Below are 27968 nucleotides of genomic sequence, written 5' to 3' on the forward strand. Positions count from 1 at the left end.
CCAAATGGCAACCGCCATTACAGGAAGAGCAGCAGCGGCAGTGGCAGGACCTCTTTATTGGTTGGATTTGAAGGCCCTGATGCCATTGGGATGTTTGGAGCCCGCACTGACACTAGTGGTGGGTCCAGCACGCTGACTCTGGGCGATCAGACGAGACGTGGCTTGACTCTGGGTGGTCAGACAGGATGTGACTTGACTCTAGGAGGTCAGACGGGACGTGACTTGTCTCTGGGCGGTCAGACAGGACATGACTTGGTTCGTGGAGATCAACTGAGACTTGACTTGGCTCATGAAGATCAACTGTGACTTGACTTGATTCGTAGAGACCAGCTGTGACTTGACTTGGTTCGTGGAGACCAGCTGTGACTTGACTTGGTTCGTGGAGACCAGCTGTGACCTGACCTGGTTCGTGGAGATCAGCAGCGACTTGACTTGGTTCATGAGGATAAGCAGTGACTTGACTTGGCTTGTGAAGATCAGCAGTGACTTGACTTGACTCGTGAAGATCTGCAGTAGCTTGACTTGACACGAGAAGACCAGTGGTGACTTGACCTGGCTCGTGAAGATCGACTATGACTTGACTTGATTCATGGAGATCAGTAGTGACTTGACTAGGTTCGTGTAGACCAGCGGTGACTTTACTTGACTCAGGAGATACAGCCGTGACTTGACAGGAAAAACAACTGTAACTTGACTTGACTTAGGAAAAGCAGCTCTGACTTGACTTGACACAGGAAACACAGATTTAACTTGACTTGACTCAGGAAATACAGCTGTAACTTGGCTTGACTCAGGAAACACATCTGCAACTTGACTGGACTCGGAAACAACTTGACTGGACTTGGAAAACAACAGCTGTAGCTTTACATGGCTCTGGTATAGCAGCAGTGACACAACGGAGCTTTGTCCTCACCGCCATTTTGTGCACGGGCTCCACTGTTGCCGCCATAGCATGAAAGCGCTCCGGTGCGGCCGCCATTTTGTGAACGGGCACCGCAGTCGCTGCCATTGCATGAGTGTGCTCCGGCGCGGCCACCATTTGACGAGCGGGTTGCACGGCTGGCGTTATCGCGATGTCGCGTTGCTCCTCTGCGACACCCACTGTAAAAAATGAGCCCACAGACATAAAAGCAAAGTCCAAAAACACAGCCAGAGATGAACGGAGACCCTCGAGCCTAAGTCTCGCCTTTAAATGTTCATTCACACTATCGTTAAATATTTCAATTAGAATACAGTCCGGGAGATTAGAATGATTTGCAATGGCTAGAAATTCACAGATGTGTTGTTCGAATGTTTGTGGTCCTTGTTTTAATCTGAATAGTATCCGGGTTGTGTCCATACCTGTTGACTGTCCGTGGGCGAGACAGACAAAACGAGATGGCCAGGCGAGAAAGCTAAACACAGGGAACTCGGGAACTCGGGAACTAGGGAACTCAGGAACTCAGGGAACTAGGGAACTAGGGAACACGATACACAATGCAATAAACCACAACAATAACCACAATACTCCATGAGTAACGGGGAAAGTCCGGGGCTTATATGATTGGCCACAGGTGTTGACGCAATCAGCGCGATGGGTGATGGGAGTAGTAGTCCGGGGTGCAATGCAACAGTCTGTGTGATGTGACAAGGCGAGAGCGACATCTGGTGGTGAGCGGACCAGATTCACCGACCAGATTCATGACACATATGGCCATGAACACAATGTGCAAATTTTCACTTTTATACTTGCCCAGCAAACGCTGAATGTGGGAAAACAGACTAAGATGATGAAGACCAAATTTAGTATAAACTTATTGTCAGTGTTGGGAAGGTTACATTGGAAATGCAATAGGTTACAGATTACAAGTTACTCTATTTAAAATGTAATAAGTAGTGTAACTTTTCAATTACTTTATAACAGTAATGTAACTTATTACATTTGATTACTTTGTGATTACTTTTCGAAATTTTTATTATTTTCAGCTGTTAATCATTTTGAAACATTTAAACCAGGCAGAGTTAAATTTACAGTAGCACTCAACAATGATTACTGTCAGACTTTATATACATAAATATATACATATTTATTCTGCGATAACAACTGGCTACTGGCTGGATGTACATTATCCCACTTATCAGACATGAAACACTGATCTGAGTTGAAATATTTAAACGCAAAGCTTCCACAAAGAAATCAGTTGCTAGAAATGGCAAGCTGACAGAATTAAGAAATTGTACACATAATATGTGTACCAGTTTTAATATTTTTTAACTAACCAAATGCAAAGCTTCCACCGACAAAAACTATGAAGCGTATAGCACTGACTTATGATGACTCTAATGAGTCTGGATGAGTCTGAGTTATTAGCTTTTACCAGTTGTTATCGGGGAATAACATACCTTTGATTGTCATGACTGACTAATCAGAATCAAGCATTCCACAGAGCTGTGTAATAATTTAATTTAAAGCACAGCCACACAAATTCAGACTTAACACCTCTTTTTTTTTACTTTGAGATCATGGTGATGTTAAATACAGATCTGAAATCACAACAAGAAATAGTTTAATAGCTATGATACTGGTTTTGAAATCGAATGTTTGCATAAATATGACAGGAAACACCGGCATCTAACAATGCCTTGGAAGAAAAAAAAAATGATCTTAAAAGATAAAATATATGCATAAACCCAAACAGAAAATAAAACATTTAAGAATAAGCATGTCAGTGATGTGTCCTAAACTCCTGAAACATTGGTGTCTCATTTTAGAACAGTCACAATGCAATTTTGGAAAGAAGTCAATTAAATCTGTATGTGTGTGTGTGTGTGTGTGTGTGTGTGAAAAAATCAGATGTAAGCCCCTTTGTAATCATTAACGTTTTCAAAAGTAACTGTAATTTAATTACACATTTTTTCTCTCAGTAACTGTAACTAATTAGTTACATTTATTTTGTAATTAAATTACGTAATTTTGTTACATGTAACTAGTTACTCCCCAACACTGTTGACAAACTATATACCAGCAGATATGAACGCGCAATAAGAAAAGCATTAAATGATATTAAAAGGACCAACTCCATATAGACAAGCAGACGCGCCCAGAACGCAACGTGTTAAATAGACGTTTTCCTCCCGTGGAAATATAAATAAAACACAGTGATACAAAAATGAAATGAAATAAAGATTATTCTGTATAGGAAAACACGAATATACGCGGCATTGTGTTTATTCTGGGGTCACCTGCTTGTCTGTAGTTGTTTTAATAAAGAATAGGAGAATATTGAGTTTAGTCTTTATCATCTTAATCTGTCATGCCACATTACACCACGTTTTGCGGAGGAAAACACTAAACATTATAGCCTTTATTAAGTCATATTAAAGGGGTCATCGGATACAAACTTCACTTTTTCATATTGTTTGAACAATAATGTGTGTTGGCAGTGTATGTACAAATCTACCTGATAATGATAAAAATCCATGCAGTAGTTTTTAATTAATTTGTAAAAATAAAATCCCCTTTTTCAAATCAAGCAATTCTCAGATGCCACACTGACAGAGGCCACTCCCACAATAGTTGATTGACATGAGTGTCTTACCTCATATCAGCTGTAACAGTCCAACCTCCATTGTTTGGATGCCGGAGCAGGGATGTAAATTAGACAAGAATATTTCCGATTGAGTGATTGAGGTGTTGTATTGCTGGATGTAATAACGAACATAGTGTTTACTCCCGACATCGGAGCCACTGAAGATGCAGTGGATTACATTTGTTTGTGAAGAGAATACACCTTCCGATCTACATAAATGTGTCTATGTTCGCGCAAATCACTCGTGATCTAGCTTCACTTACAGCAGAAGTGAGTATAAGGGTTTTTTTAATGAATCTCTGCAATCACCTTTCCTAATAGCATGCTAGTTAGCAAGTTTCGCAGCTAAACGTGCTAAATGCAGCTAAAGTAAACAATCTCTCAGAGCAGCACGTCACTCCACAGAGAGTAGAGAGGGGTGGGGCAAGCTTTTTGTCTGAGTTCAACATGAAAAGTTGTCCGAGTTCAACATGAAACAGTCTAGGGGGAAGGCTGGAAGAAGGCCAGACCCCCTGACATTGCTGTGGAGCCTACAGAGCAGGGAATTCAACTCTTCAGGATAAGAGAAAAAACCTAGGCGCTCAGAAGGGGGGCAGCATGCTCATAGGAGATCCCCTAGGGTGAGGCGAGCACTGCTAAGCTCATCCGGCAAAGCGAACAATTTAACAGCAGAGGCTCAACTCTCAAAGTAGTAGAGGAACTCAGACTCTCAATTTTGGCAGCGGCATGCTCATAGGCAACCCTCTAGGGTGAGGGGAGCAATGCTAGCTCAACCAAGAAGCAACTTACCAGGGAGGCAGAAGGTGGCCCAACAACCTGGCATGAGTGCTAACCAGAGCTCTAGAAAACGGAGACTCAACTCTCAAAGTAGGAGAGGAGCTCAGACACTTTGTACTTGGGAGCGGCATGCCCATAGGTAACCCTCTAGCATGAGGGGAGCACTGCAAAGCTCAACCAGCAAGGAAGCAACCTAACAGGAAGACAGTGAGAGACAACGATTTTCAAGGTCTTCATTAATTCGTGCTTGTAGTAATTTAATGTGTATATATTTAGAAAGCATTGAATTGCTATAGAAATCGCAAATTCCTTCGATTCTTAGTGTTTTAAATTGATTACTGTCCGAAATCAATGATTCATGATTCAAAAATCCATGTTTCCAGATCGATACATATGCATCGTCAGGGTTTGTAATCAATCAAGAAAGCGAGTGAATCGTTACACCCCTAATGATATACATTAGCTCTACTGTTTACAAAACATTATGTATTTTAAAATAAACAATATAACTACTTTTGAATGCTTTTGATACTTTATTTGAAATTATTATTATTGCCTAATTGCTATTATATATGTATTTTGAGTCATTTTAAAGGCTATTGTTCACTGTCTATTTTTATTACTACAAAAAATAGATTATAATTATCCATTACTCGATTAATTGTCAGAATAATAGACATATTTCTCAATTACCAAAATAATCGTTAGTGATAGCCCTAATTTTACTCCTCAGACCAGTGCTCTGTTAATCCTTTATATCATTACATCATTTAGAAACTCCTAGACTCATATAGATGTATAATAAAACCCCCCAACCCCTCCTGCTTGACATACTTGAGTTTGTCCAGTTCGCAGTTTGGATCCTTCAGTTTTTCAGAAAGCAGCTTGACTCCTGAATCTCCTGGGTGATTGTAGCTCAGATCCAGCTCTCTCAGGTGTGAGGGGTTTGAACTCAGAGCTGAAGATACATAATGACAGCCTTTCTCTGTCACCATACAGCCAGACAACCTACAAAAACATACAACAGCAGTCCACATCACATTAGTTTGTTTGTTGTTCCCTTTTATATTGAATTTTTCTGATTATATACTGAACTTTTTTAATTATTCAGTAAAAATAATTGGTCACAAAATAGATCATGTTGTGCTAATTTAGCATCATCAGGAAGAAACAAATATTTTCCCAAATCTTTGGAAATTAAATATCTTGCATTTAAATGCAAAAGTAAAGCATTAAATCTCTCATACAAACAATAGTTGCACAATACTGTTCCTGAAATCTTATGTCAACAAAGTAGTAAAAGAAAGAAAATATAAAGATAAGATTTAAAAACAAAACTTCTAAAGTTCTAAAATAAGAAGCCGCTTGGAGATTCTCACTGTCGCACTTGTAAACACAGTTAACACAATAACGCAGTTTGACCAGTGTGGTGCTGCAGTACAAGACTATAATTCAGCCCTTCTGCATGTAATCCAACAGAAGAAGACACAGCACTTATGCATATGTTGGAGTGTAAGTGAAGCTGAACCTGTAGAGTTTGGTAAAGTTTTGCAAAACTACAAACAAAAAATGCTGTAAAAAAAGCCTACTGATTAATTGTCAAAATGATCAATCAGTCATTTTGGTATCATAAGATTAACCAATTCCATATTATCCATAGAATTGGTTGTTGCAGTCTGTAACGAAGCGTCACTCAAAGTGGGATCTATATGCAGGCTTTATTTAAAGTCGTGGTCAGACAGACAAAAGATGAAAAAGTAGCTAGCTACATTGAATACACTTTCAATTTTTATTATTAGTATTATTATTATTATTTTACAATTAATATGACAACTGAATGATTGTTCATTTAAATTTATACTGAAGTTACAAGTAAAATATCATGAAGTTATACAAGTAACATATTTAGGGTTTAACACAACATAATACAATCACGATTTTAAAGAAAACAATTCAGGTTGACACTTTTTACAAGTCATTTAATTACGAAAAGTGTCCCAATCAACTATTCAATACACAGGGTATCCGCAGGTCGTTAAAAAGTCTTAAACAAGTTTTTCCTAGTAAAAGGCCTTAAAAGTCTTAAAATGTCTTAAATTCAGATTCAACAGGTCTTAAATATTTTTGGTCACATTACCCCTAAAATATCTTCAGTCTGACGGACCTAATCAGTGTTTAAAATCATTGGACAGACCGAAGATTTATCTATCTCTCTCTCTCTCATCAGACAGAATCGCAATGCAGTAGCAGAATGCAGGTCGAACTGCCCTTTTTCTGTAGGCTATATAATGTTCTCAATAATAATAATTAAAATAAAAACTAGATAAGTAAAATTTGAGAACAAACTTTAAGTTGGCTTGAGAAAGCCTAGCCTGAAAGTTGGAAGCAGTTGTAAAAGTATGAAAGCAGCTATTGCTTACACGATTTAACATGTTGTTAACATGTTTTTGCATGATTAGCTTATTTTTATAGGCTGATTACAATGTTGTTAGCATGATTAACATGTTGTTATCATAATTTGCAAGTTACTAGAATGTTGTTAGCATGATTAGCAAGTTATTAGCATTTTCTAGCCTGATTACCATGTTGATAGTATGTTTCATACATGATTAGCATGTTACTAGCATGTTTCTAGCATGATTAGCATGTTGATCGTATGTTTCTAACATGATTAGCATGTTACTAACATGTTTCTAACATGATTAGCATGTTACTAGCATGTTGCTAGCATGATTAGCAAGTTGCTAACATGTTTCTGGCATGAGTAGCAAGCTGTTAGCATGTTTTTAGCATGATTAACATGTCGCTAGCATGTTTCTGGCATGATTAACAAGTTATTAGCATGATGTTAGCATGATTAGCATGTTACTAAAATGTTGCTAGTATGTTTCTAGTATGATTGGCATGCAACTAGCATGTTGCTAGCATGATTACCAAGTTACTAACATGTTGTTAGCATGATTAGCATGTTACTAGCACGTTGTTAGCATGTTTCTATCATGATTAGCATGTTACTAACATGTTGCTAGCATGATAAACAAGTTACAAGGACAATCACTGCTAGCAACTCTAGGCGACTATTGTCGCTGCAGTCGAGGTCCTGTTTAGGAGCCCGAGGCTGCTTGCCCGTTGCAAATGGCACCCCAGCCCATGATGGAGGCATCTGAGTTGACTGCCTTATGCCGAGACACCTGGTCTAAGAGCACTGCTGCCCGTAGGAACACAGGGTGTAAGCAGGGCTGAGAAGGTGGCAACACTGAGGGGGACGCCAATCTAAAGTATGCCACAGTGCCATGCCCATCTCAGGATCCGGTCATGTGGCCAGTGCTGAAGCGATCTTATATGGAGCAGCCAAGCGGCCAAACCGTAGCTATGGCTGCCATATGCCCCAGGAGCCTCAGAAAGTTTAAATGGACCGCTGTCATGTGCCTGAAGGAATCAGGGAGTTCAGCGCCGACCTTTTTTTTTTTGTTTTGTTTTGCTGACATGTCTCAACCGGACCCAACTCCGTACTAAGAAAAAACAGAGAGTTTATTTCTGTTCTTTAATGCTCACACTTCTTTCAGTCGACCCAGTGGCTGAGGTATGAAGGCACCAAGTCCCTGTATTCGTCTCCAACAAATCTCACGAGTGAGGTATTTCTACTCCAGTCGTTGAGATTGTTGAGGATCCAGGTGCCCATCTCCCAAGTGGGACCAGGGCATGCCCCTTGAGTTTGTAAAGTGCAGGGGAATGGATCACTTTGAGAATCCGGGAGCCGAGGGGAGACGTGTACCGATACGTCTGACCCCTGAGGCAGACCAAAAACTGCGTCAGGTAATCGAAATAACAGCACATGTCCTTCAGGTCGAAAGCTGTAGCCCAACCCTGGTGCTGAAAACTAAAAACATGTGTCTTGTTTTCAGCCACCGAATGGTAGCCCAAAGAGGGGACCGAATCGGAACACAAGAACCAGGATAGGGTGAAACCCACCGCTCTTTTCAGGTTGTATGGACCAACAGGTTAGGTAGATTTAGTAACCGGGCTGCTGCCTGCAAAAATAGGGTCACAGGGATGCAGCGCTGTGAGCCCCGCTTGGGTTGGGGGTTGGGGGGCGCAGCAAGAGCCGCGCCCAACGCCGGAAACCAATAATCAGACCGCGAATGGGGAACCCAACCTCCAGCCTGGCAGTTGAGGCTGCTCGGGGGAACATGGCCGTCAACTTAGCCTCAGACTCTGACTGTGCAGCTACCACAATGGGGAGCTGCTCAGCAGAATGTTCGGCGTCAGAAGACGATAGCCCCTCCACTGATGCGACGATAGACATCTTAACTTCCTCATGAGCACTAAACGAGACGTAAGGCTCATGCTAGGATGAACCATACATCAGCATTAAGAAACTTGACGGTAGTATGCTGAGAGGAGCCGGACCTCCGTGGGGACTGACCCGGCGGAGCAATCCAGACTATAATCCTCAGGTCTCCCATGCTTCCAGCCAATTCAGCCTCGGGAGTCTAGCGACCTGTGAAACTGGAAAGGGTAGAACACAAAGGCGGCTTACATATTAAATGTAAGCTGTGAGTGAGTGTAATAATGGGCATCCCCACGCAGCGCGGGCATAACCCATCCACAAACGCCATCTCAACATGCATTTGTTTACATCCCAGACCTGTGAGACAGAGATTGTGACAGTCATGAGGAAATAAGGAAACTATCGCTCCCTAAAAGCACACAATCGGAACGCGTCTTGAAAAAGACACTCTCAATGATCGTGTATGCTGTAGGAAAATTGCTCTTTTAGGCTGGATTGCCCGGGGGAAGACCACAGTACTTTTAGCATTGTTAGCGCAGCAGGGAGATCTCTCTGCTGAAATGCAAAGGAGGGATGTTCCACACAGCTGAGAAACTCCTGCAGCAATGAAAAGTTTTCTTTCTTCTTTGTAGAAGCAGCTCGTATATATATACCCGTGTGTACGGGGGAGTGGCTTGGCATGCAAATTCCACTCGCCAGTGTTCACTGGCCTGTTTTTTTAAGCTCAGAGGTGATGAGGAAATAAGGAAACTATTGCAAATACATCAGTATTGATGTAATGTCGTAGTGTACGACTGAGGGGAACTAGTGTTTCAGCTATGACTATGATGCAATATCTGCAAATTTAGCAGATCTAAATTCAATGCTGCAATCAACACTCATTTTATTTTCATTTTCACTTCCTTTGTGACAGCTGTAATGGATTTTGTTAAATTGTGTACTCAACAACACTTCGATGGGAATTCTCACTCCAAGTTGAACTCAGAAGTTGGAAGCCTGGATTTAATATTACTGCTGTCCAGTGACTGAGTATCAGATGAGATGCTGTCAGCAGTCTGAGGATCCGATATCAAAAGGACTTAAAGATGATATGTGAAGATGCTTACTTTCATCTGTCTCTGCTTTTTTAACTGCTAGACAAAGTATTTGTCACTTAATGTTTGTGCTTAACATTTTTGTGCTTTTCATTCATGAGAGCAGCATATTTAATCTAAATGTGTGCAAACTGAAAACATTCTGTTTACTTCACTTTAGTCCACGACCCTAACCACTACAGACACTATGTCAGATTTAGGCCTCATAGTAATTTTCAGCACATTAGGCAAACAATTATGAGTGGATGTGTACATATTTTAAAAATAAAAATATTACTTGCAAATAGTTAAAATTTATTACATATACAGCTTATATTTGCAGTAAAATTGCAATAGTTATATTTATGGCTTTCTTAATATCTTTGCTTTCAATATTCAAAAAATAGAACTTTTATTACTTTAAGTATGTAAAAATATAAATCATTTGTATTTTAGAAAACCATGAACAAGCTTAAAGATTCCTGATGACAGATTTATAAACAGTTCCCATTACAAATTTATGAAGATGTTTGGTGCATTTTTAGTTTTTTTTTTTTTTTTTTTTTTTTTTTTTTAATCCATGGTGTAAGTGACCCAAATTGGCAGAAATGAGTTCATGTGGCACAGCATTTACTGCAAACTGAATCGCTCTGAGACTTGATTTTCTTGTGTTTAAGTGAATACAATGTCACACTTAACTCATATATTGTATATGTATATAATATATATACATATTGCAATTTGATAATCACACTAAGCCACGTCCCATTCTTGCAACCATGCATTGTTAGAATTTTTAAGTAAGTTACCGGCCATCTGGCAAATAACACACTTTTCATGTACCGATTAGATCCATGTTAATTTTGGACCCTAGCTAAGATGCTAAAGGTGTGCTGCACACAGCCGCTTGATAGTGCTGCTAGCTCATGCAGTGCTGTGAGAAGCTATCTTTAAAAATGCAACAGTTCAGTAATTGTTTCAGGCTATTTTATTCTTAGTACAATCCACATTTACAAGCATACATCTGTTTATAAATTGGTATAAATTAGGGCTGTCAAATGATTAATCGCTATTAACTGTTCGACAGCGTTATTATTAATATGAAAACATGCCTGCAAATGTTGTTTTTGTCTTCTGTTCTGGCATTTTATTGAGAGCAAATCCAACATTTGCTAACACAATTCAACAGCCATTTATTATGGTAACATTTTGTTAATACTTTTATGGAAAACCATTTACCTCATTATCTCCAGCTTAGAGTTTGGAGACCTGAGTCCATCAAGAAGCTTCACTCCAGAATCCTGCAGGTCATTGCTACTCAGGTCCAGTTCTCTCAGGACAGAGTTTGAGGATTGTAAAACTGATGACAAACTCTCACAAGACTGAGCAGTGAGATTACACATGGAAAGTCTAAACACCAAGAACACAGTAATTACACACAGAATACTTCTTAACAGTGTGACTTTTATAGTAATTAACTTACAAAAGAATGCTAAAGAATTCATCAAGTATTTGAACTAAAACCTCAGTATCTCCAGCTTAGAGTTTGGAGACTTCAGTCCACCAGAAAGATACTCCACTCCAGAATCCTGCAGGTCATTGTTACTCAGGTCCAGCTCTCTCAGGACAGAGTTTGGGGATTGTAAATCTGATGACAATCTCTCACAAGACTGAGCAGTGAGATTACACATGGAAAGTCTAAACACCGAGAACACAGTAATTACATACAGAATACTTCTTACCAGTGTGATTTTTTTTGTAATTAACTTACAAAAGAATGCTAAAGGATTAATCAAGTATTTGAACTAAAACCTCAGTATCTCCAGCTTAGAGTTTGGAGACTTCAGTCCACCAGAAAGATACTCCACTCCAGAATCCTGCAGGTCATTGTTACGCAGGTCCAGCTCCTTCAGGATGGAGTTTGACGATTGTAAAACTGATGACAAACTCTCACAGGACTGAGCAGTGAATTTACATATGGAAAATCTGAACAAGAAGAACAATGTAATTACATACAGAATTCATCTTAACAGTGTGATTTTTTTTTTTTTTTTTTTTTTTTTTTTTTTTTAGTAATTAACATTCTTAAAAATAAATAAATAAATAAAATATTATAATAATAATAATCATGCATTTTAAACTCAAACCTCAGTATCTCCAGCTTAGAGTTTGGACTCTTCAGTCCATCTGAAAGCAGCTTCACTCCAGAATCCTGCAGGTCATTGTTACTCAGGTCCAGCTCTCTCAGGATGGAATTTGATGATTGCAAAACTGATGACAAACTCTCACAAGCCTGAGCAGTGAGATTACATATAGACAATCTGAACAGGAATAACACAATAATTACATGCAGAATTCATCTTAACAATGTGATTTTTTTTTTTTTTAGTAATTAACATTAGTGAAAAAAAGAGTAAAAAAATATACAAATTAAATAATAATAATAATAATAATAATAATCAAGTATTTCAAATTCAAACCTCAGTATCTCCAGCTTAGAGTTTGGACTCTTCAGTCCATCTGAAAGCAGCTTTGCTCCAGAATCCTTCAGGTCATTGTTACTCAGGTCCAGCTCTCTCAGGACAGAGTTTGAGGACTGTAGAGCTGAAGACAAACTTTTACATGACTGAGCAGTGAGATTACACCCACACAGCCTGTGTAAAGAACAAAACAAACAGAAATATTAATGTGAATTTATCAGTTTATATCATTTATAATCTGCAGCACATGTTTGTTCTAAATAGTGTTAGACAGAAGTAGACTTTATTGGTAATAATTTTTAATAAGTATACAACAGTAAAGCTCTCCAAATCATTCCAAAACTATTATAGTTGATTAATAGTTTATAAGCTGTAGTTAATACATAATATATATTAGTAGTTAATATATAACAGATTATATACAAACAGTATATAAAGAGTTTATCACTGTCACTGCTAATTTTTGTCATTTTAACAATGTGATTTAGTATTTGTATACACACACACACACACACACACACACACACACATATATATATATATATATATATATATGTCATTATGTCATTTATTTTTTAAGTGATTATGTTTAGCATTAGGAATGGACTTAATGTACTTCTAGTACTTCTACACATTTTAAGCAACTTTGGTAACATTTTGTAATAAGTGTAGTCTAATGAAGTACTTACAAATTATACAACATAAAACATTTACAAACAATTAATAGTTTACAAATAGTAGTTTCTATGTCGTTAACAACAAATTATAAGAAAATAATAAATTTTGCATAAATTATTGCACATTTAATACTTAATAAGTGTCTTTGCAAACATTTTAGGAACACTTACTATTCATGGAATTATTGTATTATAAAGGTAGGATTAAAGGTAGGCTGGCCCTCGGGGGAAAACTCATCAGAGTCTGAGTCCGACCCAAGCCTCTTCTTTTCCCCTTGTCCCAAAACAGCTTATACTGTACTACAGTAGGGTTGGGGTACTTGGACTCGTACTCGGACTCGAGTCCAGTCTCGAGTACAATTTTTAGGTGACTCAGACTTGTCACAGACTGCATTTTTACTAGGACTTGACTCGGACTTGAGCCTTACAGACTTGGAAAATATTCAGAGTCCAGAGTCCATAATTAGTATTTGCGTGTGTGTTTAAGTCTTGTCCAGTAGGCTACTTGAAAGCCAACGGCTTTATGTGCACACATTCTCTTTTGCTACACACATGCTCATCTTGGAGACTATTCATGTAAATGAAGTTGGTTTTGTCTTAAGTAAACTTGAAGAGTTGGGAGAAATACTGATGCGTCAAAATATATGATCTGTGCGTCAGATCTTAAAGCGACAACAGCATAAACCTGCAGCCACCGACCGCGTCATAAATAAAGAAAAAGAGAAAATCACTCACTCTTGACTGAGTAACAAACTTTAATAAGAATCATCTTCAGTGTATACAGTGAAGATTTTGCAGTGTTTCATTTTAACCCTCTGGGGTCTGAGGGTGTTTTGGCACCCTGGAGAAGTTTTGACATGCCCCGACATTTGTGCTTTTTTCAGTATCTTAAAAACATATTAATGGCTAAAGTCTGATTACATTGTAATTAGCACAAACTGAGCTACAATAATATGCAAGCAACATGAATGTACATGTTTGTGTTTTTGAGAAAACAACACTTATGCGTGGTTAGTAAAAAACCATTGAAATAAGGCCATGAAACACATTCAGAACATTCGTGCACAAGACTTTTGAGAACTGGATGTGGTAGGCTAGAGTTTTTTCTACAAAATGATGTGAAAATCATCTCGTTCAGTCGATCACAAAAAAATATATACTTGTTTAAATTTTCTAAGATGTGTTTTGTGATCGAAAGGGAATATGTGAGGGAGTGACAATGGCCATTGAATATTTAGTGATTCACACCTGAGAGACAAAAGGCCCTCCCTTAATGGCCCATCAATGAGACTGTGACTGTCAGGTAAGAAACAATGTGAGAAGATTCAAAGATTGGGGTTTTAGATTCTGTATCTGTATTTTATTTACAACACAGTATAATATAAACATACATTATGAAGGTCAGATACACATTATTAAGCACACTGATCTAACCACAGAGATGTGAACAGACTTTGTGTAATTCCTGAAAACTGTTTTCTGAATTCTGTTCAACAAGTAGCACAAGTAAATCACACCTGATATTTAAATGCTCGCAAAAATCATCATTGTCACACCCCTGTGGACTGTTTTGTACGTTTTCCCCAATGTTTGCCCTTATTTGGTCTTCCTGTTCCGTTTCTAATCATTACATCACTGTCTAATTGTTTTCACCTGTCTCCCCCTGATTAGTCCTTGTATTTAAGTTTGGTTGTGTCCACGTCTGATCGTCGGTTCTTAATAGGCATTCTGTCTTGTCATTCAGTTAGTTTACGTTGTGTTTGCATTTGGTTCCCTGCTGTTTCCTGTCCGTTCCTGTTCACTTTTGGATTATTTAATAAAGTTACGTTCTGGATCTCCTCGCTCCTCTTCATCATTCCCCACACATGACGCCATGATAGAAGAACCGACCAAACTAGATGCTCTGGGCTGAGGATTACCTGTGGAATATTCAGCAGGCAGAGAGGCTGTTGGAGAAATATGTGGAGGAATTCCTGAGCGTTTGTCATCTGGTGAGTTGGATCGACGCCACGATCAACACGTTATTCCAAATGGGGCTAAACAATGATAAATTGTTCAGTTCGATAACTCCTGACGATTGCCGCAAACCAGTTGCGGAATTTATCAACCATGTCCTTGCCCTTTGTCATTCCAATTTCTTTGTCGATGTGGAAGATTCTCATCTTCCCTCCATTTGTAAACACGCGGCCGCTCCAGCTCACCCCCAGCCAGCGTGCTCCAACGTGCTCGCTCCCTCCGGTCCTCCCTCGCTCACCCCAGTTCTCCATAGCTCCACCCTCATCCTCAGCCCAGAACCCGCGGCCAGCTCTCGGACTCCAGCCACACCCCCACGCTCTGGATCAGCTACTGTCAATGTGGCAAGCCAAATTAACATTAAGGATTATGTGGATTTATATGAATTATTATCTACTGTGTCCCCACAGGTTCTGTCCAGCTCTCCAGAGCCCGAGCTGCCTCCAGAGCGCCCTCCAGAGCCGAGCTTTCTCCAGAGCGCCCTTCAGAGCCGGCGCCGCCCGAGCACCCTCCAAAGCCGGCGCCACCCGACCGCTCTCCTGTGCCAGTGCCTCCCGAGCGCCCTCCTGTACCTGCGGCTCCCAAGCGTCCTCCAGTGCCTGTGCCTCCCGAGCGCCCTCCTGTGCCGGCGCCTCCCGAGCGCCCTCCAGTGCCTGCGCCTCCCGAGCGCCCTCCAGTGCCTGCGCCTCCCGAGCGCCCTCCTGTGCTGGCGCATCCTGAGCACTCTCCAGTGCCTGCGCCTCCCGAGCGCCCTCCTGTGCCTGCGGCTCCCAAGCGCCCTCCTGTGCCTGCGCCTCCCGAGTGCCCTCCTGTGTCAACGCCTACTAAGCCCAGCCTTCCAGTGCTCTCCTGGGCTGACTATGCCCTAAGTTCCCCCAAGAAAATTTTGGGGGTGGCTACTCCCCTGATCAGCCATGGCCGGCTGGACTTTGTACTCGGCTATGGCTTCCCGAAGTCCCTGATCAGCCATGGCCGTATGTGAGCATGTTGATAGGCCTGGAGCAATATTGTTACATTAGCAATAACTAATATTGCCCATGTGATTTTATAGCTATCATATGTACACATGCTTTGTATTTATTATTATACAGTACAAAAACAACATCTGAGAAACTAAATTATTATTAAGCACATTATGTACACATTTGAGCAGATAATTGCAGACAGAGTATTCAACAGTAAAGACTGGTCTAAGCATTATTAGACATTACTTTTACATCGTCTAAACGTTAGCCCTATTTTAATGTCAATTTGTTTATGAAACACAAAACATTCCTGACGCCTTACAAATCGCCTTCAAGCGCCTTCTTCCAAAAACGAAAGTATCCGATACAAACACGTTGCTGCTTTGTTTACGAGTTGATGTGGGCGTTTATTTTGCGCGTCTCTCACGTGGCTGTTTGTAATAACAATAGCGCCGAACAGCGGTAGGCGTGATCTAATTAGACGTAATGAGCTCAGAGGGGAAAAACAGGACATGGCATTGGTTTCATATGGATTATTTGACCCTCTGGGGTCTGAGGTGATTTTGGGGCCCTTTAGATGTTTTGACATGCTCTGACATTTGTGCTTATTTCAGCTACTTATAACATACTACGGGCCAACATATATATTTTTTGTAATCAGCACAAATGGTGCTACAATAATATGTGAGCAAGATGGATGTAAATGTTTGCATTTTTTGGAAAAAAAAAACATTATGCGTGGTTAGTAGGTTTTGGGAAAATAAATGCAGCTGAAACAAGGCCATAAAACTCATACTGAATAGTCCTGAACAAGGCTTTTGAGTAATCACTCTTGTAGGCTAGAATATTTATCTCAAAATGATGTGAAAATGATCGTGCTTACTCTTTCACAGAAAACAATATATTGATGTAAATTTTCTAAGACATGTTTTGTGATAGAAAGCCATATGCGAGGGAGGGATAATGGCCATGAATATTTAGTAATTCACACCTGAGAGACAAAAGGCCGTCCCCTAGTGGCCCATCAGTGTGACTGTCACTATGAGGCAGGTAACAAAGAATGTGAGAAGAGTAAAAGAATGGGGGGGTTTGGTCATTTGTATTTTATTTACAACACAATATAATCAAAACATACATAATGATAGTCAAAGATTATTATTTTACTCACTGACCTAACTACAGATATATGAAAAGACCTTGTGTCATTCCTGTTCAGCAAGTGAAACTAGTAAACCATACCTGATATTTAAGTGTTTGCTGCGTCTCTCCATGGATTCAAGATAAAAAAAAACATAGTCACAGAGCTTACTTTACTGAAAATCAGTGAAGAATAACATATGATATTGGTACAGCGCTCTCAGAAGTTTGAAGAGACTCCAGTAAAAATCAGCAATATTCATCTGTGGTGCAGGTATCAGATCACTTAAAAATAAAAACAAAAAACATCTCTGAGCATGTTAATATCAGAAGAATCTGTATATAACGATCTTGTAGTCACAGATTCACGCATACTTTGTACTATGTAAAAAGGACATTTTATACCTGAGAAACAAATTATGGTTTAGCACCTTATAAAACTCTGTTTGGGAATAGAGTATTAATAATAAACATGATCTAGACATACTTCGACTCGTAGCATTCATCATGTTACAGTGTACACTCATATTACTTTTATATCGTAATTCATTTTATACTATATAGAACATGAAACTTCATCGCTTCGTAAGAAATTTAGATACAATGAGCTTTTTTTTCCAAATGTTTCACTCGATTTCAAACATTTTAGCCAGGAGTCATAGTTTGGGAAACCCAAGCTAGTAAATGTGTTCAAGCTTATGTCAAATTAACATGTTAACTAATGCAAAAAAAGACCCATTACTTACTCATCGGACTGACCTCTTCCCCTGGATCCGCCGCGCGTCGCATTGTGTTCTTCATCTGAGGTGAATTCTGTGTTATTCCTCTCAGCGCGTCTTCTTTTTTTCTGAAGGTGAATTCTGCTGTTTCTCTCAGCACGTCTTCTTCCAGAAACGAACAGTAGCCGAGATAAACTTGATGAAATGTCAAGCTTTGTTTACGATGATGTGGGCGCTAACATGCTGCGCCTCGCAGGTGGCTATTTATCGTATCAAAAGCAAAAGCAGCTTGTGGGCGTGATCACATTAAAAATAATTAGCTCTGAGGGAAAAACTATGCATCACATTGGTTTCATACGGATTACTTTAGCACAGAATATTTGTTTTTGATAAGACTTGATTTATTTAAAAGTAGAGAAATCAAGCTATATATATATATATAGATATATAGATATAGATATAGCTTCTATAGATATATCTCTCCTGTCTGTGTGTCGAGTATTCACTGAGTTTAGGTTCATTTTGGTGCATTCCTAAAAGCCGTTCGCGGAGACAGTGAAGACTGAGAAAGCACCCTGTATATTTTCTTTAATTTAAAGCAGCACACAGTTCAGTTTTTATTGTGAGTGTGCACTAATAAAAGTATACAATTAATGGTTTCTAATGATGTATACCACTTATTTGTATGACCAGAACTGACAGAGTATTTTTAGTGTCTTTCGCACTTATCTTAAAAAACGTGAGCTGATCACGCCGGCATGACCGTCGACCCCAGGGAGTTAAACACAGAACACAGTTTTCAATTAAACTTAGTTCATTTAAAAGTAGACATTTCAAGTTTTCTATAGGTAACTTTTTAGGTATTACTTTTATGTGTCCAATCAAAATTGAGGGAGCAATTCAAGTTCTTTTTGCTGTCATCTGGAAAATATGTGAGTGCTCCCGCCGGTGCCTTAGCTGACCCCAGGACGTTAACATTTATTACTTCATGAAATGTCTGTAGTAGTCTATTTCTGTAGTAGCCTTTAGATAGACCTACTGTCATGAATCTGGTCCTGTACGCCAGTCTGCTCGCCACCAGAGGTCGCCTTGTCATTTCACATTACACAGACTGTTGCACCACACCCCGGACTACATTTCCCATGCTCCACCTCACTCACAGCTGCAGCCAATCACAAACAGCATAAATACGAGGCCCTTCCCACTATTCTGGGCTGAGTATTGTCTTGTGTTTAGCACTCGTTCTAGTGTTAGCAGCTGTACGGAGCCACTTTGTTAGTTTAGAAGTCTGGTTAGCCTTGTTCCTGTATCTAGTCATTAGAGTCTTGCATCCTCACCTTGTTATTTTGTCTTGTCAGCCTGCAGCCTGTTTATCGGATTACCCTTTTGCCTAGCCCCCCTGGATTATGTTCGCCGCTGATCGATCCTTGCCTGTCTCAGATTACTCTTGTTCTTGCCCTCATATACCTTAATACACTTTATTTTTATATAGCACTTTTCATACATTTGTATGTAGCTCAAAGTGCTTTACAGAGAGCAAACAAACAATAAAAAAGAACAATAAAAAAAAAAAGCAATAAGGACAAGAATAATACAAATTTAACAAATGACAGCAATTTAAAATAAAAAAAAAAGAAAATAATAAAAATAATAAAAAAGGTCTAGCAATGACAAATCAGCCAACCACTAGATGCACCATGTCAGCCAGGAGGTACCCTGCAAATCTCTTCGACACAAAATCAGCACCGCCCTAACTAAAAGCCAGAGTATAAAAGTGTGTCTTTAACTGCTTTTTAAAAAATATTAAGGGAGGAGGCCTGACAAATATTTATGGGCAGCTTGTTCCAAGTCTTAGGAGCATAAAAACAAAAGGCTGCTTGTCCATATTTCTTATATTGGGATGCCATTGGGATGTTTAGCAAGGTGGAGCCTGATGATCTTAAGGGTCTATTTAAAATATACTCGGTTAGACACTCTCTGAAATATGTAAAGGTGCTTGTCCATTTAAAGCTTTAAAAACTAATAAAAGTATTTTATAATAAATTCTAAAAGAGACTGGTAACCAGTGTAGGTCTGCTAAAATAGGTGTTATATGTGCAAATCTTCTAGCATGAGTAACAACTCTTGCAGCTGCGTTTTGAACAAGCTGTAGTCTTTCAATATTTTTTTTAGGCAGTCCTATGAGGAGTGCATTACAGTAATCTAAACGTGAGACGATAAATGCATGAGTCAGCTTCTTAGCATCTTCAAGATTAAGAAATGGTCTTACACAAGCTATATTTCTGAGGTGGAAAAAGGCAGTTTTCACAACATTGTCAATGTGTGCCTTAAATGTAAGCTCAGAATCAAGAATAACTCCTAGATTTTTAACCTCAGTTTTAGTCTGTAATGCCAGATTTCCCAGACTATTAAGAACCTTTTTTCTCTGCAGTTAATTACCAACAAGGAGAATTTCACTCTTGTCTTCATTCAATTTCAAAAAATTTCTATTCATCCAGCTAACAGTACTCGCTAGACAATTCACCAGTTTATTTACCGCACCGGGATCCTCTGGCCCTACAGATATATATAACTGGGTATCATCAGCATAGCTATGGAAGCTGACTCCGTGCTCTGCAATAATTTTACCCAATGGCAACATATATAAAGAGAACAACAGAGGGCCAAGTACAGAACCTTGTGGTACACCAAAATGAATATCATGTACTCCTGATACATGGTCCCCTAAGCTAATAAAATACTTCCTTCCCTTTAAATATGTCTTAAACCAATTTAAAACAGTCCCAGTTAAACCAATATATTCCTTAAGACGATTTAGAAGTATATCGTGGTCAACTGTGTCAAACGCAGCACTTAAATCAAGGAGGACAAGTATAGAAATATTATTTATACCCATAGAGATTCTCAGATCATTTACAACTTTCACTAAAGCAGTTTCAGTACTGTGCCCTTGTCTAAAACCCGATTGAAACTTTTCATAGATATTGTTTCCCGTAAGGAAATCATTTATCTGTTTAAAAACTGCTTTTTCTAAAATTTTGCTCATGAAAGGTAGATTGGAGATGGGTCTATAGTTACTAAGAATTGAACTATCCAAGTTGTGCTTCTTAAGTTGTGGTTTAATAACTGCTGTTTTAAATGTTTCAGGGAAAACACCTGTTGCTATTGAGAGATTTACAATATCGAGAACCATTAAAAATATATTTTCAATAACTTCTTTAAAGAAAGAAGTGGGAATAGGATCAAGAACACATGTGGCATTACCTAAACAACTTAATATTTTATGTAACTCAACTTTGTTTATTTTATTAAAAGAGTTCATCATGTATTGAGGGCTAAAAAGTGCAGAATCCTGAATTGGACCTAATGTCTTGGATATACTAGATCGAATATCAGTAATTTTTGTATTAAAAAATGTAGCAAATTCTTCACATATAGACAAAGATGCATTGACAGGTCCATTTGATGCGGGGGAAAAATGTAAAAGCTGATTAATTGTGCGAAAAAGAATTCTCGGGTTATTGTTATTTCTGATCATACTTGAGAAATACTTTTGTCTTTCACTGCGTACTGTTTTATTATAACTATCAATCAACTGTTTAAGAGCATTAAGGTGAACCGTTAATTTAGTTTTCCTCCACAAATGTTCTGCTTTACGGCAAACTCTTTTATGGTCTAGCACATGCTCATTTTTCCATGGTACTTTCTTTTTAACTGATTTTTTCCTGATAACTTCTGGTGCCACTATATCTAACGCAGTTCTCATATTACTGTTAAAATAAATCACCTTTTCATCAACAGTTAATATCTCAGGGGGAACTGACAGTTTGTTCAAAGCAATAGCAAACCTTTCAGCAGTTGTTTCATTAATGTTAATGTTTTTTAATGAAATTGGGTTCTAACTCTAGTTTAGAAATAGAGGTCTCAATTTCAAAAATTATGCACTGATGATCTGAAACTGATACATCAACTTGACGACTAATATTTACATTAAGTCCTCTTGAGATAACTAAATCTAATGTATGTCCTCGGTTATGTGTCGCTTCAGTGATGTGTTGTGTGAAGTTCATAGAATGTAGAAGTAGCATAAAATCCATAGCGTTCTCATCAGAAGCATTGTCTACATGCAAATTAAAATCACCAGTTAATAAAACCTGATCATACGTAGTAATACATATAGAAAGCAATTCTGAGAACTCAGTTAAAAAAACATTTGAGTATTTAGGTGGTCTATAAATTACTAAAATCATCATTTTTGACTGAGCATTCACCACAATCGCTAAGTACTCAAAAGAGGAGAAAGTGCCAAGTACAATATGTTTACAATTAAAAGAATTACAATAGACAGCTGCCAGACCACCTCCTTTTTTCCCGTTACGATTTACAAAATTAAAACTATAGTTTGGTGGTGCAGCTTCTATTAAAGAAACTGATCCATCTGTACTCAACCAAGTCTCAGTCAACAACATAAAATCTAGTTTATGATCAGTTATCAGATCATTCACAAAGAACGTTTTGCTATGCAAAGCTCTAATATTCATTAAGGCCATCTTGAGTTTGCATGATTGTTGGCGTTGTGGACTCTGATGCTGAGTATTCTTAATACTGATGAGATTGGAGGGTCTCCTTCTATTTCCCTTGTGTCTATTCGTACGACGCTTGACACGTTCCTGTATAAGGGGGATCCTGGAGAAACAGTCTATAATGTTGTCATATACCTGCTAGCCATTGTCCAATCCTGCCTGTGTTTGACCATGTCTTTGTCTCAGTCACGATTCAATAAAAGTATGCATTTGTATCCACCTGCTTCCCATCTCTTTCGCTCTGTAAAGGCATGACTCCGCCCCTGCGCAACAACAGCTGATTGGAACCCAAGTTTGGGGGACGAACCTAATCGGCTTGCTTAAAATCCCATGTTCCTAACAGCCTTTCGCCTCTCATTGGCACTCACTGCTTAACCACTACATGATTGTGCCATCCAGAACACTACAGAACCAGTTAAAGCTTTGTGAAACCTTCAAAGTCTTTGCACCCCCCAACTCAGAACTTCAAGCGCATCACATTAATATAGCGCATTAATATAGCAAACATCACAATCTTATATTTTTCTGTTCGAAACTTGTCTAAGCTTGGCAATTTTTTTTTAAGTGAGTAGTTTAAAACAATGTCTTAAACCAAATATACAAAGGAAGCTGTTAAAATCACAGCATTAAAATCAACCTTGAAATTGGAGCATGAGGTTTATCTGGTAAACAGACACATGAAATTTGCAAACAGACATTGGTGCATTTTCTTTCAGAATCATCATTAGCCAATGGATAGGAAAAGTTAATTATTTTATGAAAATAAGATAAAGAAGTTCTCACACTGAAAGAGATGAAACCTCCCGCATAGAACTTATGACAATAATATGGACAAAAGCATCCATCTATTGCTGTATCTAAACTGAATAAAAAGCAGAATGATCTGATGAAACGATAAGACAATAAACGTTATAAAGAAAGAAAGCATATGAATGATGTAGTGCTAATTGACATATCATTTATTACAGTACAGAAACTATACGGTATATTTTCTACCTTATCTACACACACACACATACACATTATTATATTTGACATTTCTGTCACTTCTGAAATGATGGCTACTTCCCTCGTGTGACATAATATTAGCATATATAGCGTACATAAATACTATGCTAGACAATAGTTAACATTAAATAATTAAACTTTCAAAGCTCCTTTTTTTTAAATCTTGGCTTACATAAATTTCTACGTATGCCATATGTCATGACATAGCATCATTAAACTAACATCTAACAAAGGACAAAGGTGTTTCTTTTCTTTCTTACTCCATAATGGCCACCGTGCAATTTGCACCCTGACTGAGCATGAAAAGAATTTAGTGGAAGGATTTAAAAAATCCTGTGAATGCACTTAAAGAATGCAGAATCGAATTGTTAATCAACTGAATCGAATTTATTTGTGAATAATCTTGAACTGAATCATTCTGAATATGCAAATTGATTCACTGTCCACCCAAAGATTCACAGCCCTAGATTTTACTTATCTATTGTAATAATAACTTTAAGGTGAGAATTATTATTAATTAAATAATATAGATTAAATTATTATTACATTTTTAAGGAAAGGGAACATTTTTTTAAATAAACATGAAACAGTTAATTGAATCAGACAAAGAAATCAGTTCAAAGAAGTCACTTAAGAAAAAGATATTATTTCATTCTCATAATTGGAAAACGGCATTACAATATTCTAGTATTTCCAGGATGCTTGGGAACCCTGACTGTTTTCTCATCATGTTTTTACGTAGACATTGCCTGCTTTGTATCCTGATACATTCATACTACAGTATAGCCATGAAATATCTACTAGATATAGTTATTATAACACCTATTCATCCACATATTTGAACAACTGTGATTCAGTGAAAGTGAAAGGCAAACCTCAGTATGTTTAGTCGACAGTGTGGACTCTTCAGTCCATCATAAACCAGGTTCACTCCTGAATCCTGCAGGTGATTGTTACTCAGGTCCAGCTCTGTCAGATGGGAGTTTGATTCTTGTAGAGCAGAAGAAACAGTTTCACAGCATGTTTCATCAAAACCACAGCCATGAAATCTGCCAAAACAGAATGTTTAGTCTGATTATTTTCTGAAGTTCAGCGTTTCTGCAATAATTTATTATACCCTTCATAATCCAGACAGGACAATATGTCACAGTATTTTAACATTTAATTGTTTATTGATATAGAACAAACATTTAATTAAACAGCAGTCAGTAAAATTGCTCACAGTGCTTTTCTGCAGCATCTTACAGCTGGAATGAGTCTTGTGTAGTTTGAAGATGACGATGTGAACCTTTTTGGGCTGAACTCATCCAGCAACTTCTCTGACATGAGCAGTATGTAGGTCAGCACTGTGCACATTGAAGATGAGAAGTCTCTTCCTGGATGTTCATCTGAGCTGAGGTAACTCTGGATTTCCTCATATAGTGAATGATCTTTGAGCTCAAGTAAGCAGTAAAATAGATTGACTGAAGTTTCATCTGAGATGTCCTGTTTTTGTAATTGTTTAATGTGTGCACTTATTTTTCTGATGCTCACATTAGTGTCTTTAGTGTCTGTGATCAGGCCTTTAAGCAGGTTCTGACTGGATTCCAGTGAAATTCCCATGAGAAACCGCAAGAACAGGTCCAGATGTCCTCTTTTACTCTGCATTGCTTTATCAGTGGCCCTCTTTGTTAAGTCATGAAATTTGACATTTTTGAAAAAGAACTGAAGCTTTTGTCTGGCTGTAGTTTGTGAATCTTCAAAGAAAAACCAAAGCTCTTGCCTGTTCTTGTTCAGGTAGCAGATGAACACATGCACTGCAGCAAGGAACTCTTGAACACTCAGATGCACAAAGCAGAAGACCTTTGTCTTGTAAAGTCCAACTTCCTTCTTAAAGATCTCAGCAATCATTCCTGTGAACTCGGTGTCTTTACTCACAGCAATACCACATGCTTTCAGATCTTCCTCATAGAACACAATGTTTTCCTTCTTCAGTTGTTCAAATGCTAGCTTGGCTAACTTCAAAATCATCTCTCTATTTAAATGTAAGTGCTCTGAATGTTCTGTTTCTTCTTGTTTATCGTACTTCTGACTCTTAATATTCATCTGTATCCGCAGAAAGTGAATGTACATTTCAGTGAGTGTTGTGCTGATGTTCTCTGCATTGTTCCCAGTGAGAATATCCTGAAGTACTGTGGCCGTGATCCAGCAGAACACAGGAATGTGGCACATGATGTAGAGACTACGAGATGTCTTAATGTGTGAGATGATTTTGGAGGCCAGATTCTCATCTGTGATTCTTTTTCTGAAGTACTGCTCCTTTTGTTGGTCAGTGAATCCTCGCACCTCCGTGAACAAACCCACATATCGAGGAGGGATCTGATTGGCTGCTGCTGGTCGTGATGTCACCCACACAAGAGCTGATGGAAGCAGATCCCCTTTGACCAGACTTGTAAACAGCACATCTACAGATGCTCTTTCCTCAACAGTGTTGAGTGTTTTTAAAGTGCTTTTAAAGTTCAATGGCAATCGACTCTCATCAAGTCCATCAAATATAAATGCTAGCTTACATTCCTTATATAGCTTTGATTTCTCCAGGTCTTTCAATTCAGGATAAAATTTCAACAGAAACTCATGGAGATTGACCTCTTTGTCTTTAATCATGTTGATTTCTCTGAATAGAAGCAGGAACACACAGTGTATATCCTGGCTGGTGTTTTCTTCTGCCCAGTCCAGGATGAACTTGTGCACAGAAACAGTTTTTCCAATGCCAGCAACTCCTTTGGTCAGTACAATATTTTCCTTATTGTTTTTCCCCAGTTCAGTAAATATATCATTGCATTTGATTGGTTTGTCATGTGTTTTTTTGCTCTTGAAAACATCATCAATCTTCAAAATCTCATGTTCCTGATTAACATTCTTCATATCTCCCTCTGTGATGAACAGTTCTGTGTAAACAGCTTTGAGATCTGTGCCATTTTCTTTGTTTCCCTCAAAAATATATTTAGCTTTTTTCTTCATATTCATTTTGTGAATTTCCAAAAACCTCTGCAGCATCCTGTCTTCTGTTAAAATGGCTGATAAAATTAAATAAAAACATAATGAAAAAAAAAAAACTTTCTCAATATGTTATAATTAATTTACTGTTGAATATAATACAAAAATTAGGCATTTCATTTCATATGATTTCCCATTAATTTGAATTGATATATACAGTAATGTATACAGTATACAGTGAGTAAAAAATCCTGTGTAAATTAATCTACATCATTAATTTATTTGATCTTTTATTCATAAAATTCACAGAAACGTAACCTTTAAAAACAATAACATCTACAACAATTGAAAATGGGGATTAAATTATCATCATCATCATAATAAAATAAAAGTTATTTTTCTCAAAATACACAATGGCCAAATGACACCCATTTATTCAGTAGTTTTGGAAAACCTCCGTTTGCCAAGATTACAGCTCTGAGTGTCTCTTATAATGTGGGTAAGGTTGGAGAGCACCTGACAAGAGATCATTAATTCTGGTCATGACTAAAAAATTTTGAATGAACTAATGCCAATGTGATTTATAAAGTAAACTTTGTGCAGGACATGGAGTTAACCCAACATATGCTTCTACTTTTTATTTGTATTTGCACCTGTTTCAGTATTCAGATCAACTCTGACTTCAGTCTGAGCGCAGCTGATTATCTTGACTGGAAGAGAGATGAAAATGATGCATCACTTTTTTTTTTTTACATTACAGGTTTGACATTACATGACATTACAACATTTTTTTTCTTTATTACCTTTGGTGAGTTTGCTCTCTAACTGTTCAGCAAGATGGTTCTGGTTCATCTTTTTCAGGATATCCAGTGTGATCTTCACAGCATTTTCTGGTCCAAAACGATCCAGCATCTGATCTACTGTGTCAGTTGCACCTGCTTTCTCCAGTACAGAAACAGGAATGTGTCCATATTCTCTTAAGTAGCTCTTAAATCTCTTCAATGTTTCTTCTTCCAGATCATCCAGTGTGTCATAAAGCAGTTGTCTAACAGACGCCATCGTTCTTCACTGACTGCTGTTGAACATGAGGAAAATATTTTACAATAGGTCCACTCTTACTGGACGCTCACTAAATAGGACCTAAAACTGTATTTTTTAATGCTTTCAAAAAATTATAACCACCATCCTCAGGAGATCATTTTTTTTTTATTTGATTTGAGTATTTATTACACTATTTCCTCTAGACCAGATTAACTTTTACCATTTGGATGACCATTAATTTCCTTCTGTTAAATCCATATGACAGAGATTTTATTAATTTGACCAAAAACCTCTATGCTTAGGAAGAAGAAGATTTATTTATATATTATAGGGCCTTTCTATAGCTTAAGATCACTTTACATAGTACATGTCTACTTAGCGGGGGAAAACATGAATACAATAAGTGACACTGGCTGTAAAAACCCAGCTGAAGTCATTTTTTTTACTGTTGTCTACATAAAATCATCCTTAATAAGATGAAGAACATTATGTCAAAATGTAATCTTGATATCTTTAATATTGACTAAGTAAGGCAATGTCAATGGATGAAATCAAACTTTGATGTTTGTTATTTCAAAATTAGATTTTGAGACTTTAGCCAGGATTTCACAGAGAGGGTCACATATGCATCTAAAAGACTGTATTTTAAGGTTTTCTCT

At 38.0% G+C, this 27968-nt stretch overlaps 1 protein-coding gene across 1 annotated transcript; it reads right to left on the bottom strand.

Annotated features, from left to right (window-relative positions):
- Positions 1 to 863: 863 nt before the first annotated feature.
- Positions 864 to 27339, bottom strand: LOC127158551 (NACHT, LRR and PYD domains-containing protein 12). Its single transcript, XM_051101631.1, has 11 exons — positions 27072 to 27339; positions 26922 to 26978; positions 24515 to 26348; positions 24168 to 24341; positions 12191 to 12364; positions 11858 to 12031; positions 11523 to 11696; positions 11235 to 11408; positions 10950 to 11120; positions 5181 to 5354; positions 864 to 1101 (listed from the first exon to the last, which is right to left on the bottom strand). Exons 1-11 carry the CDS (start codon positions 27325 to 27327, stop codon positions 864 to 866), a joined length of 3600 nt encoding a protein of 1199 aa, XP_050957588.1. The 5' UTR covers positions 27328 to 27339.
- Positions 27340 to 27968: the final 629 nt, after the last annotated feature.

Source organism: Labeo rohita, unplaced genomic scaffold, assembly GCF_022985175.1.
Source record: "Labeo rohita strain BAU-BD-2019 unplaced genomic scaffold, IGBB_LRoh.1.0 scaffold_156, whole genome shotgun sequence".
Taxonomy (NCBI): Eukaryota; Metazoa; Chordata; class Actinopteri; order Cypriniformes; family Cyprinidae; genus Labeo; species Labeo rohita.